The 15,469-nt window shown below is 42.7% G+C and overlaps 1 protein-coding gene across 3 annotated transcripts; it reads right to left on the bottom strand.

Moving 5' to 3' along the window:
• Window positions 1-41: 41 nt before the first annotated feature.
• LOC133462941 (RNA polymerase II elongation factor ELL-like) lies at window positions 42-14,436 on the bottom strand. Of its 3 annotated transcripts, XR_009784291.1 has the most exons (13): window positions 14,192-14,436; window positions 10,968-11,012; window positions 10,729-10,850; window positions 10,093-10,253; window positions 8,072-8,370; window positions 6,909-7,033; window positions 3,182-3,662; window positions 2,997-3,084; window positions 2,835-2,901; window positions 2,422-2,593; window positions 1,840-1,884; window positions 1,253-1,723; window positions 43-1,177 (listed from the first exon to the last, which is right to left on the bottom strand). XR_009784291.1 is itself a non-coding variant. In XM_061744478.1 (12 exons), exons 1-12 carry the CDS (start codon window positions 14,324-14,326, stop codon window positions 1,595-1,597), a joined length of 1,869 nt encoding a protein of 622 aa, XP_061600462.1. In that variant the 5' UTR covers window positions 14,327-14,436; the 3' UTR covers window positions 43-1,594. The 3 variants fall into 3 exon arrangements, 2 of the variants coding, with proteins under 2 accessions (XP_061600463.1, XP_061600462.1); XM_061744478.1 differs by having other exon boundaries at window positions 43-1,723; XM_061744479.1 differs by lacking the exons at window positions 10,968-11,012; window positions 14,192-14,436 and having other exon boundaries at window positions 42-1,723; window positions 10,093-10,216; window positions 10,729-10,849.
• Between the last annotated feature and the right edge of the window lie 1,033 nt (window positions 14,437-15,469).

Raw genomic sequence — 15,469 nt, forward strand, 5'->3', positions numbered from 1 at the left:
CTAAACTCACAGTTTAAAATACTCATTTTCAGCTCACTGTAAAGACGCAAAATCTTTGGCCAAACATCAAATTACATTTGTTCCATCTCAGATAGATTTCAGCAGGTTTCAAATGAATCTGGCTAAGGATCAGGAATATGAGCGGAACAGGGAAGCATGGAGGTGGGAGAGTGATGATATGGAGCTCGGGCAGTGGTGGGGGACATTTACAGACTGCGACACGAACGCCTGTGAATATACCAAGATTAGAAGCTGGTTGGAAGTGTCCTGGAGCTCTGCAGACGAGGAAACCCCCAGCGTGAGAGTAATCCAGAGCATACACGACTTTCTAGACATAAATCAGAGAAATGTGACCTGAACAACTGTGGGTGAAGAACATCATTTGGGAGTTGGTAGCCTGGCTTTAATCTAGTAAGAGACGAGGAAAAGGCGACTCGAGTTTCCAGGAAAGACGCTCAATATAAAAATATCTAGCCCGTTTAAAAATCAGCACCGTGTGGTGAAACAAACTCAACACCTGACATTTCATACAAGATTTAAGAGATATTAAACTGACACACTCTCGCTGCACGCTGCGTACCCGTTAGGTAGAAGAGATGTTTTTAGCAAAGCTTGATGAAATATCGACTCACCTAACAAAAAAAAAATATCAAAACAGAATATGTGATTATGGAATAAATACGTACTGTAGTTTCATTAAACCCATCAGTCCTTGGAAACATAAACGTGCTGTAACACATCTATCAATAACCTGAAAGAGAAGCAACAGTGGAAACCAGAAAAATGGGGACAAAATCAATAGAAAAGGTTTTTATTGTAAACTAAAGTTTTTAATTTATTTATCATGCATTCTGCAAAAATACACAGCATGCACCTTTGTTCACAACTTTTTTTTTTTTTTTTTTAAACATCTCAGCCAACAGTAACAACGACTTTGCAAAATTGTTCCATTGATCAGATGGAACCCGTTTTAATTTACAGTTTTACTGAAACTCATGACTGTACATTCTCAGGAGCATGGTTTTCTGTGTCAGTGGACGGTGACGGAGGAGAACCCCCTGAGATCCAACACCAACAGACCTCAACAACACCCGCCGGTCTCACCAAGCCCAGACAACACTGAGGGACGGAAGTCTTCACAGGACACGCCAGTGTTCCTGCTGCCAGCACGAGGAACCTTCAAAAACACTCATGGAGTATGTACACAGCAGTTTTCTCATGCTTCCGGTTTATAAACACTAAGACGGCCAACAGAACAGAGGCAAACACTCGGATGGATTTTCTTTATAAAAAGTTGTGAAACGTGTGATGGAATCTACAAATGCTTTCAGGCTCTCATCTGTGTCTCCAGTTTTAGGAGCGTCAGGACCTTCGTTACTCAGCATCAGCACCAGTGATCCTGTTTCTGTAGTAACAGTGATTCAGTGAAGAAAACACCTCACGCCGGCTGCCGACGACACGCCGGCGCCTCGCTCCAGAAAAGCCTCCCAGCCTTCCCGACGACTACAGCGGCTCTCCTGAACACATTCAGCCAGGAAGACTACAAGCTTCCGGTTGTTTCTCGTCTTTGCCAAACTCGCTGGAGTCGGGCTCTTCACTTGGGACAGGACCGGTCCACGCCGAGCTGCTGCTGGTCGAACTGGGAGATGAGTTTCTTAATGTGGGCCAGTTTCTTGTGAAGGTATTCACAGCGGATCTTGTCCTTGTTGTAGTTGGGGTTGGACTAAAAGAGGGAAAAACAATAAACACACAAATCAATAAAAGCTGGATTACTGCACAGCTTGATAAAATGATGGCATCAAGTGCAACAGTGTGTGAGCAGGAACGTTGTTGAGTTACCTTTTTAATTTTGCGGTATTCCTGAAGAATTTTATTATGAACCGTCTGCCCCAAAAAAAAAAAACATTGAAAATGTCAGTGAACTTTGTTAAACGTTGTAATGTCATTCTTGAATGATAAGTGAAGTACAGAACAAACTGCACAGGGGAAAGTCACTCAATATACTTTAAATTCTGCTTTTGACATCAAAATATCAGGATGGAGTCAAACTTACTCGGAGCAGAAGATTTACAACAACTATCTACGTCAATACTTAAAAAGATGCCTGTTGATAATTTAGAGCTGAATGAAGCCTTGCTACATTGTGGCACAATAACTAAAGCCAATCTAGCATAAAATAAATGAATAATTAATTAAATAAATGCAGAGTCATGAAACAATTAGCTAATTGATGGAAATTTTACATTTTCCACATTGACAGATTATAATTAGCCCATATTGACAGATGAGGGAAATCCAGCTACCAACCCCTCCCCCCTGGAAGATGCCAACCTACAGCAGAGGGTGCAAAAGCATACTTAATTTCTATTCAAACGCTCAGTGGAGAAGCTTTATTTCCTTCGAGCGTTTCTTTTCATCTACCTTGTATTTATGCGAGTCGTGGTGAAGCTGTTTGAGCTGCGCGTCCAGCTCCATGAACTGCCGCGTCATGCCGTCGATGCGCGCGTGCAGGTCCCTGTACTCGTTGTACTCCTTGTTGAAGTCTTGTTTGTAGCTCTGCCTCTGGTGTTGGCTGCAAATCGTGCTGTACGTCCTGTGCAGAGACAACAAAGAGAACATAATGGTTAAAAAAAAGGACAAAATAATCTTTGACAGACATCTCAGGGTCACCGATGCTGCGCATCATCTGAGCCCATATCAGCCCAACTGAAAGCCTCCACCTCGGTTTTACTGTAATAACCCCCCAGAAAGACATTCAAAGCCATAAAAACATCTTTAAATGTGGGTTGAACTGTTGAAACTACAAGTACCACAGTAAAATCAACCCTGCTTACAATAAATAGTCTGCAGCGTCATTGTCCTCTTCAGCCACGGTCGAGTCAAACAGCATTTCACCTGTTTCTGAAAAACAGACAGAAAGAAAGACGTCAGAAGATTGAGAGTTTCAGAAAACGTCCGTCTTCAGCTCAAAAAAGCTGAGAGCCGTCAGCGCTTACCTCTGCCGTCCAGAGAGTCTTTGCTGTCTGGATCTTTTGAGCCGTGTTCTTTTCTTCTCTCTTTCCTGTCTCTCCACCCATCCTCCTCCTTCATGAAAAAAGAAAACAAAAAAAACAGCTCAACAATGAAAAGCACGACACAAGAAAAAGTGGGAAACTGTCAGTCCAAAAAACTGTTCTCTCACCAGATCCCTGCGCTTGTGCTTGCTCTTCTTCCGCTTGGCTGTGCGTCTGTTGAGACTCGGTGCTCTGGGTGGAGATGGGTGGGGGTCACAGTTAGGCGTGGGGTCTTCCGGGTCTTTAGGCCCCTCTTGAGCGGCATCAGTTGGGTTTAGCCTTTTAACCAGTTCTGCATCCTGTTGACAGACTGCCGACAGGGAGTCTAACAGTTTGCTCGCATCAAGAGAGCCCCACCGCCCCGGGTCTGCTCCCACGTCTGCGTCTTTATGGTCCGACTGCTCCGATGGACGAAATCTAGACTTTTTACTGCCGCTTTTGCCCGACAGGTGGGATATCCTCGGCTTCTTGCTGGCCAGGGGGTCGGTGTATTCCTCGGGTGCGCAGAGTTTGGGACGGTGTGCTGGGGAGGAGTTGGGCGTGTCTCGCAGCGGGCTGACCTGGGCCTCAGGGACAGTGAGGAGGTTCGGTTGCGGCTCAAACAGCCTCCTGCAAAGGGAGCACAGGAAAGTCATTTAGCAGACGCTTTTATCCAAAGCGACTTGCATCTGAGAGAACAGCACAAGCAAGAAATCACACAGGAGGGTCCAGCTGGAAAAGTGCTGGTCAGACTGCTGAGAGTCCAGTTAGACACGTGCTGCCATTCCAGTGCTAGAAAAGTTTATTTATTTTTGTTCACTTCCCGCCCAACACAACAGTCCCTTTATACAAGAAAGCTACGTCTTAAAAGACGCCATCATACCATCGCTTGGGCACCTAGGGCTGGGCGATATATCGAGATTTTAATATATATCGATATATTTTCAAACTCAATATGGTACGAGACAATATCGTTTATATCGAAAAAATAAATAAATAAAAAATTTTATGATTTTGATATAGCTTATTTTGTGAAAAATTGAGTTGAATGTTTTATTTGAGATTTGCACAAATGTTTTGTTATTTGCACAACTGTCAACCTCAGTGGAAAAGTCTGCCTGTTACTGTCTACATTGTATTAATTGCACAGTGTATTTTAATTTAATTGTTATGCAGGAAAGGGATATTTGTTTTATTTTATTCAAGAAGCATTTTTATTCTATATATGCAGGCAGTTTATTTTTATTTCATTTGTTTTATACATTTTGATATTGTGCAGACCTCTGTTAATAAAGGTACCTGTGTGACATTTGGCACGAGGCTTTGTATTAAAACTGACTGTTTTTTTAAGGGTTTGCCTCAGAAAAAAATTAAGCTAACAGAAATGCTATAATGCTTGGGGGGAAACCCCAATCATGGCCCAGAAAAAATATCGATATATATCGAGTATCGCCATTCAGCTAGAAAATATCGAGATATGACTTTTGGTCCATATCGCCCAGCCCTAGGCACCCCTGTTGCCAACTCATGCGATCTGGACACTCGTCCCTGCCATGATACTCTGAAGGATCTTCCTGTGAGGTAAGACAAACCACAAAAGGACAGATCCCGAAATGCCAAGCTTTGAGAGTGGGGAGGGGAGGATGTGGTGGTTGACCGTGTAAAAGGCAGCAGACAGGTCAAGCAGTATGAGGACTGAGGATAGACCAGCAGATCTGGCGGCCCGTAGAGACTCAGTAACTGACGGAAGAGCAGTTTCAGTTGAGTGGCCCTAAAGCCAGACTGATGTGGATCATACAGTCGACATAAAAACCGCTCCGGTTTATCTTCTCCTTCCGTCTCTGGTCCCTCCACTGCCACGACTGTTACGTAATCCTCATCATGTCTCGTTTACTTCAGCTTCAGAGCATTGTGCAGTTCACTTTTCCAACTTTTCTTTGGCGGAAGTGTCACACACGACAGATCAGTGGCGATGAAAATCTCCTCAGTTTCACAACTTCCTTACACTGTTGCCTGGTAACCAGCCAATGATATTGTGTGTAACCTTCTATAAAAAGGTCCCTCCATCTCTACAAAGAAACTCTTGATTTCATTCACGGCAGCCACTGGCAAGGTGATTTCCTGTCTCATCAAAAGCACTTGAAACAAAAACCACCACAAGGCTGAGCAGCAAAACCTCAGAAGCTCAACCAGCGGCTTCAAACTCCAACCTGCTCACACGGCTGCAGGACGGCTTGAGTTTGAGTGCTTTGATCTTGTTAACACATGAATTTCTAAAACATCTGCACTATCATCAAAAATATTCATAATGATGCAAAATTGGGGTTGTTTTTTTTTTTTTTTTTTTTTTTTTTTATAAATAGTAATATATAATAAACTGTTTTTGTGCATAATTTCACATTTGAAGTCTGTCTTGCATCTTTTACTATAACATACCCAAGATAAATGTAATATTCATGTCTTACTTCTAATCAATTATGAAGAATCTGATGTGCTTTCATGTTAACTTGTGTGTACACTGATGGTAAATATTGATTTAGTGACGAATAGGGACTTGATGTAATAATTGTGGAAAAAAACTGCATGAAACTCTGAAACCGCTCTGAAAAACAACAGTTTAAGAATTGGTGAACTTGTGTTATTCTCACGGGCGCTTCTTAGCTGCTTTTCCTGGTATTTTAAGTCCTCAGGTGAGGTCACCCGATGCAGCGCTCCGTTTCTCTGCCCTTTTGGTCAAACAGCCCACGAAGATCCCAAAGGTGTGTTTCGGCTCAATATAGTTTTGAAAAACACGACGACTGCCTCCCTGTCAACCGCAGCCGGCGTTGCACGCTAAAACCACCTTCCTGTTGTCTAACAGCTGTTACATACAGGTTTTAAGCAACCGACTAAATAAAAGTGGGGCGTCGTACCCGTCGCTGACTTTTAGTTTCAGTGACGTGTTGAACTTTGAATAAGGTCAGAAAGTCAGAAAGCGGCCATGCTTCTTGCTTTGGCACCGAGCGTGATCTGGAGGAAGGTTTGACGTTGGTGCTCGTTAGGGAAGCGACTAATGAAACTATCCCCTGCACAGGTGATCTGTGACAGACTTTTAATCAAAGCGCTAATTAAAAATTCAACATTTTCCGAATTATGATGCATTAAAGTACATGTGCACATCTTGTAGCTGGTTGCTGAGGACTACGGTGGCCGAGACCCGCCATTGCTGAAAATTAAAGAAACACTGCAAATATAAAGAAACGCCGCTGCAAATAAAAAAAAAACGACGCATATAAAAAGCCACAACGTAAGTGAATTACCGGGGACTATTTTAGCCGATGCACCGATGTTTTTTACGTGAGAGGAGAAGAAGAAGAGGACGTAAGTGAAAAGGAAGAAATAAGAAGAGTGAGGAATAAGAAGAACGAACGAGAAAATAAGTGAAAAGGAAGAAATAAGAAGAGTGAGGAATAAGAAGAACAACGAACGAGAAAATAAGTGAAAAAGTTAGCATTCAACATCGCTACGTGTAATTTTTAATGTGCAACACCGGTGCATCGGCAAAAATAGTCCCCGGTAATTCACTTCCATTGTGGCTTTTTTTATTTGCGTTGGTTTTTTATTTTATTTGCAGCGGGGTTTCTTTATATTTGCAGCTGCGATTCTTTTTGTTTGCAGCGTTACTTTTATTTTCAGCAATGGCGGGTCTCGGCCACCGTAGAGGACCCATGGAAAAACAGATCTAACGCTTTATATGGAATAAATGTTTAGAAAAACTGACCAAATTACATCTTTATTTTGTGGTTTTCAAGAGGTTTATTGAAGTTTGCTGGATATTTGTGGGCTGTGGACCACACAGACATTTTCATGGCAAGAAACTGTTTTGACCTGCGTTACCTGACAAGGATGCGTTTGAGAAGCTGCTGGTCCCCCGAGGAGTATCCGGGCCAGTCCTTGCGCAGCTCCTTGTACAGACCATCCTTCAGGAGAAATGTGCTGTCTCTGGCGCTGAGCTGGCCAACCTGCGGACACAGCGGGGCGGGAGAGACAGCTCAGTCACCTCCATTCATTCATTCAGGGTCCCTTAATCTGTGCGTGTCCAAGGGTGTGTTCACACTAGACAGCTTTATTGTCCCACATTATTCTTAAAATGTGGCGTATATCAGACTCCTCGCGGTCCTGATTTGACCCACTGAGCATCTTGACGTCTTTGCACAGCACGCTGCGGACGAACGTGGCAGGAAACCGCGTTGACAGAAGAGTTGTGTGGTAGCAGGAATGGAAATATTGGATGTCTGGCTTGATGGATTTTCGTTGTCGGGGCAGTTTGTTTCACAGCATGACATCGAGGAGGAGAGTTGAAATAACGTTGCAAGTATGGCTGGGAGGAAAAAGCTACACCCTCTGTCATCACTGTCCTACATGTCTGTTTTTGCCATTTCCTGCACTCTTTTTCATGCACATGACAATGACTAACGTGGACCAAGCGCCACATCAAAGTTGCACTGAATTGCAAAAGACAATTCAGACTGCGGTCAGCTATTTAAGAAAAAGACCCATCAACTGACATCCCAGTTAGTTCCATAGTAAAGCTGCCCAAGTCTGATATGAAAAGACTACGTGTAAACGTAGTTAAGGGACATACAAACACAAAACAGCTTAAGTCAAGACATGCACAAGTACCAAACATCTGCGTCGGGTTGACCTTAACAGTTTTAAACAGCAGCTTTAGTCAGTGTTTGTACCTCTTTTATACATTCAGATTTATCCCGAAAACACTTTATTACTCGGGAATTTTCCCCAAAGGAAAACATTTGTTATTGTAAATGCCTGGGAAGCTGTCCTGTCGAGGTTTGACCTCACATTTTATCAGGCAGCTGTTGATATTATTGAAAGATGTGGGGGAATAAATGTCAGTGTGCTGAGCAAAGTGTGACGGTGACGTGAATAAAGACTCATTTCTGCCAAAATATAAGTCTGAACACACCCTCAAACTTTCTAAACTTTAGATTAAAAACGAAAAAAAAAGAAAAAAAGAAACAACATTAAATCAGAATTGCCTCCATGAGAACTGAGTCCAGAACATCTTTGTCCGCCTCGGCGAGTCCGTCTCTCTGCAGCCTCAGGATCAACTCGGGCCTCTTGTAGGGTCTCAGCGCCAGCAAGTGCGTTACTCTCTCCCTGAGAGGCTTCTCTAGCACATCAGCCCCGCTCTGTCTGCACCTGGTCGACGGAAACGGCCCCTTTTTTGGCTTTGACATCCCCAACTTAATGTTGCTAAGGGGAGAGTGAGATGAGTGTTTGGGTTTGGCCAGCTTAGCCAGCGCGGGCGCTGGAGCTCTCACTGTAACCTTCTTGCCTGCGAGAGAAAAGAAAGGAGAAAAAAATATAAAAATCTAACTCACATCGCACAAACCCAAAACCACCTTCAAAAACAGAGTTCAATCAATGGTAACTTTAAAGGGGACCTATTATGAAAAACAGATTTTCTCTTGGTTTAACATATATAAAGTGGTCTCCCCTCAGCCTGCCGACTCAGAAAAGGAGGAAAGCAACCAAATTCTGCAGTGTCTGTACAGCCGCCCGGATGAGCCGTCCAGTGTCATGTGACTTCTACGAGCCAATAAGATTCTGCTGATTTTCGTTACGGAACCAAAATGCAAACCACGCCCACAACTATAAAACCGTGTAACTGCATGCGAGCGTCCGACTATCGTAACACTGCGTGACATTGGACGCTCTCTGTCCATCTCCCTCCAGCAGCTGCCACTTTATTGAGGTTTTTGTAGTGAAATGAGGAGGAATCATAGAGATAACTTCTCATTTCAAATAACTGGATCAGCCGTTCCCCATCCGTGACCGTTTCCTACAGCGCTTTCAACCGGCTTTCAATGCGAGCAACAGGAAGAAAATAGAAGCAGGGCATCCGACAAATTTTCAGCTCAAAACGGCGCGCCGCGTCGCTGCGGCCAGTCCAATAGAAAATAAAGCAATGGAATTGATTTTGTCGCCGACGCTCACTCGCATCGCATGCAGTTATGACACGGTAACTCCGCCGGCCGGAGCTTCCGCCATTTTTCCGTAGCGGTGTATCGCGTATCGCATTCAGGCAGCCAATCAGCACAGAGCCTCATTATCATAGCCCCGCCCACTCAGAATCCTGCATAGAAAATTAGGTTAGAGAATGGGAAGATAAAGACATGGTTTAGAGGCTGAATTTCTAATTTATTTAGCAAAAACAATAAAAAGCTTGTTTTTAAGACATTCAAGGCCTGTTTAAAATAGGTATTAGATGCCATAATAGGTCCCCTTTAAGCAGCAGTGCTCAGTTTCCTTACAATACTGTGAATGTATGTTAATGGGAAATGCGAGGAGAACGGGGCTTTCTCCTCTGACTTTCTCCACCAGTACAGTTTTGGTATGAGAAAACAAAGAAAAAGAAGAAAGACAACCTCATTTCACCCCATCAGAAATCCACATCAGGTTTCAAAGAAACACAACTCAGTAAGCAAAAGCATGCCATCTAATTTAAGAAAAGAAAAACCCCACAAAATTGCACAACCTCGTTGTGAGTAAGAGTTTTTTTTTCCTCCAGGCTTCCTCTCGACTGGTAGACTCATCAAAACTTACATGCATAACTAACTACACCAGTGTTTATGTGCTCATTTGTGCAATGACAGAGAGAGAAAATGATGCTGGCTGACATCTACTGAAAAAGGAAGTGGTTTTATGGTTTGAAGTGCAACATCAGCAGTGACACGAAGAAAAAGGAAAAAAAAAAAAAAGCATATTAATTACTCTTTTTTTTTTTACAATTACGTTTGTAAGGTGTACATGTATGTGTACCCTTTGGATTATCATGAGCATAAAAAAATGCACACAAAGCCTGCAGATAATAAAAGAAAGAAAAACAAAGCAAACCAATGTTCGGTTACTACACATGTTGCCAAGGCAACCAATGCAACATGGCTGACTGTGTTTTCTGGCTATTAGCAGCCAGCAGAGCACAAAATTGTCTTTAGGCCAGGATTTTTCCTTTTGCTGGAGTTTGTTGTATAACCGTGTTAGTTGTACTTCTTACTCTGGAAGCGTCCTCCATTTTTGATCACAATGGCCCCTCGTCTGCGCATCTCCTCCTCAGCTTGGGCCATGCTCTGACGAGCCTTATCGTACGAGTCATCTGTGGCGTTGACTGTCATCTTCTTCTGAATCACCCCAAGACATGACAGCTCTTCATTAGCGCTGAGAGGAGGAAGGAGGACAGCCAGTACAGACAGTGATCCGACAGAGATTTCAGGACTCCTCCTACATTTCTGCTCCAAATAAAAACTATTTTTGACATGTAGTTGTTTAGTTAGCTGTGTTCTCAATTATATTTTGGGAACAGCTCGGGAAAAGATGTAAACGTACCAAAAGTTAGCAGATTTTTACTCTCAAAATGTTTCTCAACTTTTCACATTTTTCTAATTATTCAGTCTTCTGTAGCCTGTTCGGTCAGAAAACATGTTTTTTTTTTTTTAGCAGTTAAACACATTATACGTAGCATGATTTACTCACACTGACAGCCTGTTCATTTCAAATCCACCAGCATAAACTGCTTATAAATGCTTTTTCTTGTTTAGGACAACAGACCCTGTGGCAGCATAGCAAAAGCACACCTGTGGTGAAAAGGTGAAGGCTATATTTGTATTTTTAATTCAAATGTGTGGTATTTTACCCAGTAATGCGCTGTCTGACGCAGTCAAAGCTTCCATGTGGATTGTTACGGGCAACGTTTGTTACGCCAAAGGTGAAAATCCTCACTTCATCTCTGTTCTCTGAACAAGGAACGCTGATTCTCTAGAACACGAGACAATAGGAAGAACAAAGATAAGGTTTGAGCTCCAACGCTTGTACCACCAACAAAATCTGTGAAATAACATGAATGAATGACTGTCAGCAGTGAGTCCTCCTTACCCCTTGATTTCCACTAAAGCAGATGGTAGGACGTGACGACAAGCCCTAAAAGAGAAAGAGAGGCTGTTACGACTCACATCATCGCAATTTGCAAATCGATGGAATGTTAACGGGGATGAAATGAGCAATTATTATTGGAGGGAAAAGTGGAAAAAAGTGAGCCAGTAAATGTTGAAATAATGGATCCCCCACAGTTACGCAACTTTGATGTTTGCTGTTGTCAGCAAGCGTGCCACGTGGGGGTTTTGGTGCCATCAAATCAAATGGAACTATATTCACTGTGTTAATGTGAATGCTGCTAACATGTGACCAACAACCACCAAAGTTAACTAAGGTAACTAAGTTTTTTGGTTTTGTTTTTCCAGTGCGTCTGAGGTAAGAGCTGATAACCTCATCATTCCCATGTTACCTTTGTATTTTGGTCTTTATGTCGGCTCCTCTTTAGCCTCTGTGTCAGTGAGTTAAAGTGGGTGGGTTCGGATCTGAGAACTACCAACATTTTGTTTAGGAAAGGTCCTCAGTCAGCCGGTGATCACAAATCAGACAGTTTTGGTCCAAATGGCCCCCGACCAATATTGGGTGACCTCAGGAAAACTTTTTTTTTTACCTTGTCTGCATATATATTAATGGTTAATACCATGTTGGTAAGAACCTAAGGTGTGTGTGTGTGTGTGTGTGTGTGTGTGTGTGTGTGTGTGTGTGTGTGTGTGTGTGTGTGTACACACACATATACATACACTAGGGCTGTTCGATTTTGCCCAAAAATAAAATCTCGATTTTTTTCTCTCAAAATCCGATTACGATTATTTTGTGAATTGACAAAAGGCAAAGAAATTATTTCAAATATGCTGTTTTTTTATTGAACATTTGCCCCCCTCCTACACTAAAGAGCCTATTAAAGAGGTATTTCCATCAATCATTAATATGGTATCAATCATTAATATGTGTGCAGACAAGGAATAAAAAAAAAAATAAAAAAAAAAAAATAAAAAAAGTGAAAAATCGATTTTACGATTTTCACGTTTTAACATCGTTCTAATTACATAATCGCGATTACGATTTAAAATCGATTAATCGAACAGCCCTAACATACACACACACTTTCTTTTTTTATATGTGAAGGGGGGGGTTACATCCGCTGCTAGTCTAAGACGCAAGATGCATCATCTTATAAGCTTCAAATTGTTTTAAAAAAATAAATAAATCTAACGTAATACTGAGAAATGCAATCGTGTACAGGACAGAACAGCAAAGAGATCAATTTGTACAACCTATTAAAAGGGCAAAAATAACTTGTGAAGCAACAACCACCGAAACATTTGGGGCAAGTTAATCCAACACTTAAAACAGCATCACCCCGCTAAGCATGCTCAGCGTTATGAGGCTAACAAAGTCTAAGAGGCTAAAAATAAAGCTAGTAGAGCACACAGCCTGCCGGCTCTGCCATCTTTCGTTGCTGATTACTTAATGTTCAGTCCTAATACATAAAAGCTTAACTGGCCAAATATAGTATTAGCAGGTCACTCCTGTAAGAGAATCAGATCCGGCCAGTAAAATTGTAATCAGCACTCCTAGTCTGCATTTGAAGACGGGATAACCATTACAAAAGAAAGCATTTACGAGTCTTCTGATCATGAATAACCACTCAAGACTTGAATAACTTCAATTTATTTAACACATCATCCTGTTGCAAGGGTGATGCAGGTGCCAGGTTTTTAGGAGGGATCATTTTTTGGTTGCACCCCCCCTAAAATGCTGAAATCCGCAGCATACTGTTTTAAAAAGTTATACTGTGGATGGTTAAAACCTGACCCCCCCATAACCTCAGTACCCCCTATTGTTGAGAACTCTAAACATGCTTGCTTTCTCACTTACGGGCGTATTTACCCCTCCCATAACCCCATGGAGCAGTTATTCTATGGCACAGCTCCGCATTGACAGGTGCGCTGCTCCGTCCTGACACCTGCACATCTCATGCCATCTGAATAAATTTGCTTTGATTTTCACGGCATCTCTGGCTGAGGTTGTTGCACATGCTCACGCACAAGCCAGATCGCCTTCAAAAATGCACTGACATAAAAGCCCATCATCTATCACAGGGGGTGAATCAGCCTGCAGCGAAATGGAGAGAGATGACGGGGCAAAGTGACACGTTTGCAGCAGGGACGGAAAGTATGCGACGACTAGAATCTAACTGACCTTTTCATGGGAGAAGATTTGCAAGTCCACCTGTTGATGAGGGCAAGGGGGGAGGGGACTGCACCATGACGATTTGTGATCAGGCCAAAAGTGGTCTCAATAGACCCACTTAAAAATATAAAATAAACTACAACTAGAGAGCCTTTTTATTTGCATCCTCTTTGTGTTGACCATCACCCCCCACATTGTTGTCTCCTCATAGCTGTGTATGCGTAGCTGCAAACCAGACCAGATCAGAAGATTTGGGGCTGTTTTTTTTTCACTTTTCATCAGAAAGGAGGTGACAGAAAAATTGCTCACTTGGGAGTTTCCTGTCAGTATTACGAGGAATTAGTGAATTGAGGAAGTGAACACGCTCAGACTTCCTGCAGCCTCTGATTCATTTGTGATCGACTGGGTCAAATGTAAAACTGACTATTTACATCTGTCTGGGCTTGAGCTGGTACATTGAAACTCCCTCACTTTTTCCATAATGATGGGGGGGGTCAGTTTCTCCAAAATCAGTCCAACTACCAGCGCTTCACCCCCACAAGCCTTTCCCCCCTTTCTCCCTTTTTTCCTCCCTTTCTTCCCTCCTCGACTCCGACACCGATTAGCATTCCTAATACTTGCCAGCAGCTTGTAGGGACTTGGCCAGCAGCTTGTCACAGGCTTCATAACGCCAGGAAGCTTTTCTGTGTCTATTATGCAACACGTAAGCCTGAATTATGGTTCCGCGTTAAATCGACGCAGAGCCTACGGCGTAGCCTACGGCGTAAGTTACGCGGCGACGCGCACCGTACGCCGTAGACTCTGCGTCGGTGTAACGCGGAACCATAAATCAGCCTGTATTCCCATCCAGCAGCTCCGGCGGGCTCGCAGGGAAGCAACAGCCGCGGACGGAGCTGCCGAACTTCGGCCAAAAAAAAAAAAAAACAAAGCACCAAGCTCCCCTCCTTCTAAGCCCGTGTTTTAGTTTGCTATTAATTACAACTTGACACATTTTCCCGCGGATGCGGGGGATTAGCGGAGAGAGAGCGACCCACCTTGCCGTGGTGAAAGGCGCCGATGGCTCTTGCCGCGCTGTCAGTGAGTTTAACGTGGAAAACGGAGACGTTGCCGCCGGGGCTCGGTTCTCCGTTGGACAGCCCGTAACACCGGTCCTCCTTCAGCCCCAGCATCGCGCCGCGACCCAGGCTCTATTGCGAGCCGAGACAGCCCGGTGTAAATCAGGCGAACACAGACCCGCTCCGCTCCGCCGCTGCGCTCGGCTGCCGCTTCGCCGCGCGCTGCTCGGGACTATATGGCATGACGTCATCGTTACGTCATCACGGTTGAACTCAGAGCGGCTCTGATTGGTCCGGAGGCTCCGAGAGAACCCTTACGTACGTCTTACGTAACTTCTACTGTCTCTTCCTGTTGATTTCCCCTCTCACTCACTCTTATCATTATTTACGCTAAAAAAATTTATTCAAAAACAAAAATGTGCTGGTGCTACTCCTAAATTTGCCCCTTTTCTACTAGAATTAAATTCACTCATCAAATCTCTTTATTTGATAAACAACAAAAAAAGCAATATATTTTTAATCAACTATGAAAATTTTTTCCCTGACTAACATTTTATCTATAACTGTCTTGACCTTTCCTTATTGTTTTTCTATGCATCTGATTATATTACTCATACCTGTTTTATTCTCCTGTTTTATTTATTTACGTATTTATTTTATTCTCTATGTATTTACTTACTCATCTTTATTATTATTATTATTATTATTATTATTATTATTATTATTATTATTATTATTATTATTATTATGACTGTTACCTTCATTATCTATATTATGACTTCTTATTCATACTAGATATTTTTATAATTTACTCCATCATTGTACAGTATGTGCTGTTCCACACTATTGTATACCTTGTTGGTGTTTGTATAGCAAGATTTGCTAATAAAGTAAAAAAAAATAAAAAATAAATTCCCCTCTCACTAATAAATAGTCTTTATTTCTTTATTTAGTCTTTTATAAGAGGTAAAGTGGGGGATCACTTGCTTTAAAATCTTAATACTGGTCTACAAAGCACTGAATGGTCTTGGACCAAAATACATGGTTGATCTGTTAGTTCCTATGAAGCTCCCAGACCCCTGAGGTTCATCTGGATCTGGTTTGTTGTGGTTCCCAAGAACCAGAACCAAGCAAGGTGAGGCAGCGTTCAGTTATTCTGCTCCTCACCGGTGGAACAAACTTCCTGTAGACCTGAGGTCTGCTCCAACTGTCAGCTCCTTTAAATCCGGCCCGGCAGGGTCTTTCTGTGGGGAGTTT

The sequence above is a fragment of the Cololabis saira genome, chromosome 16 (genome assembly GCF_033807715.1).
Source record: "Cololabis saira isolate AMF1-May2022 chromosome 16, fColSai1.1, whole genome shotgun sequence".
Lineage (NCBI taxonomy): Eukaryota > Metazoa > Chordata > Actinopteri > Beloniformes > Belonidae > Cololabis > Cololabis saira.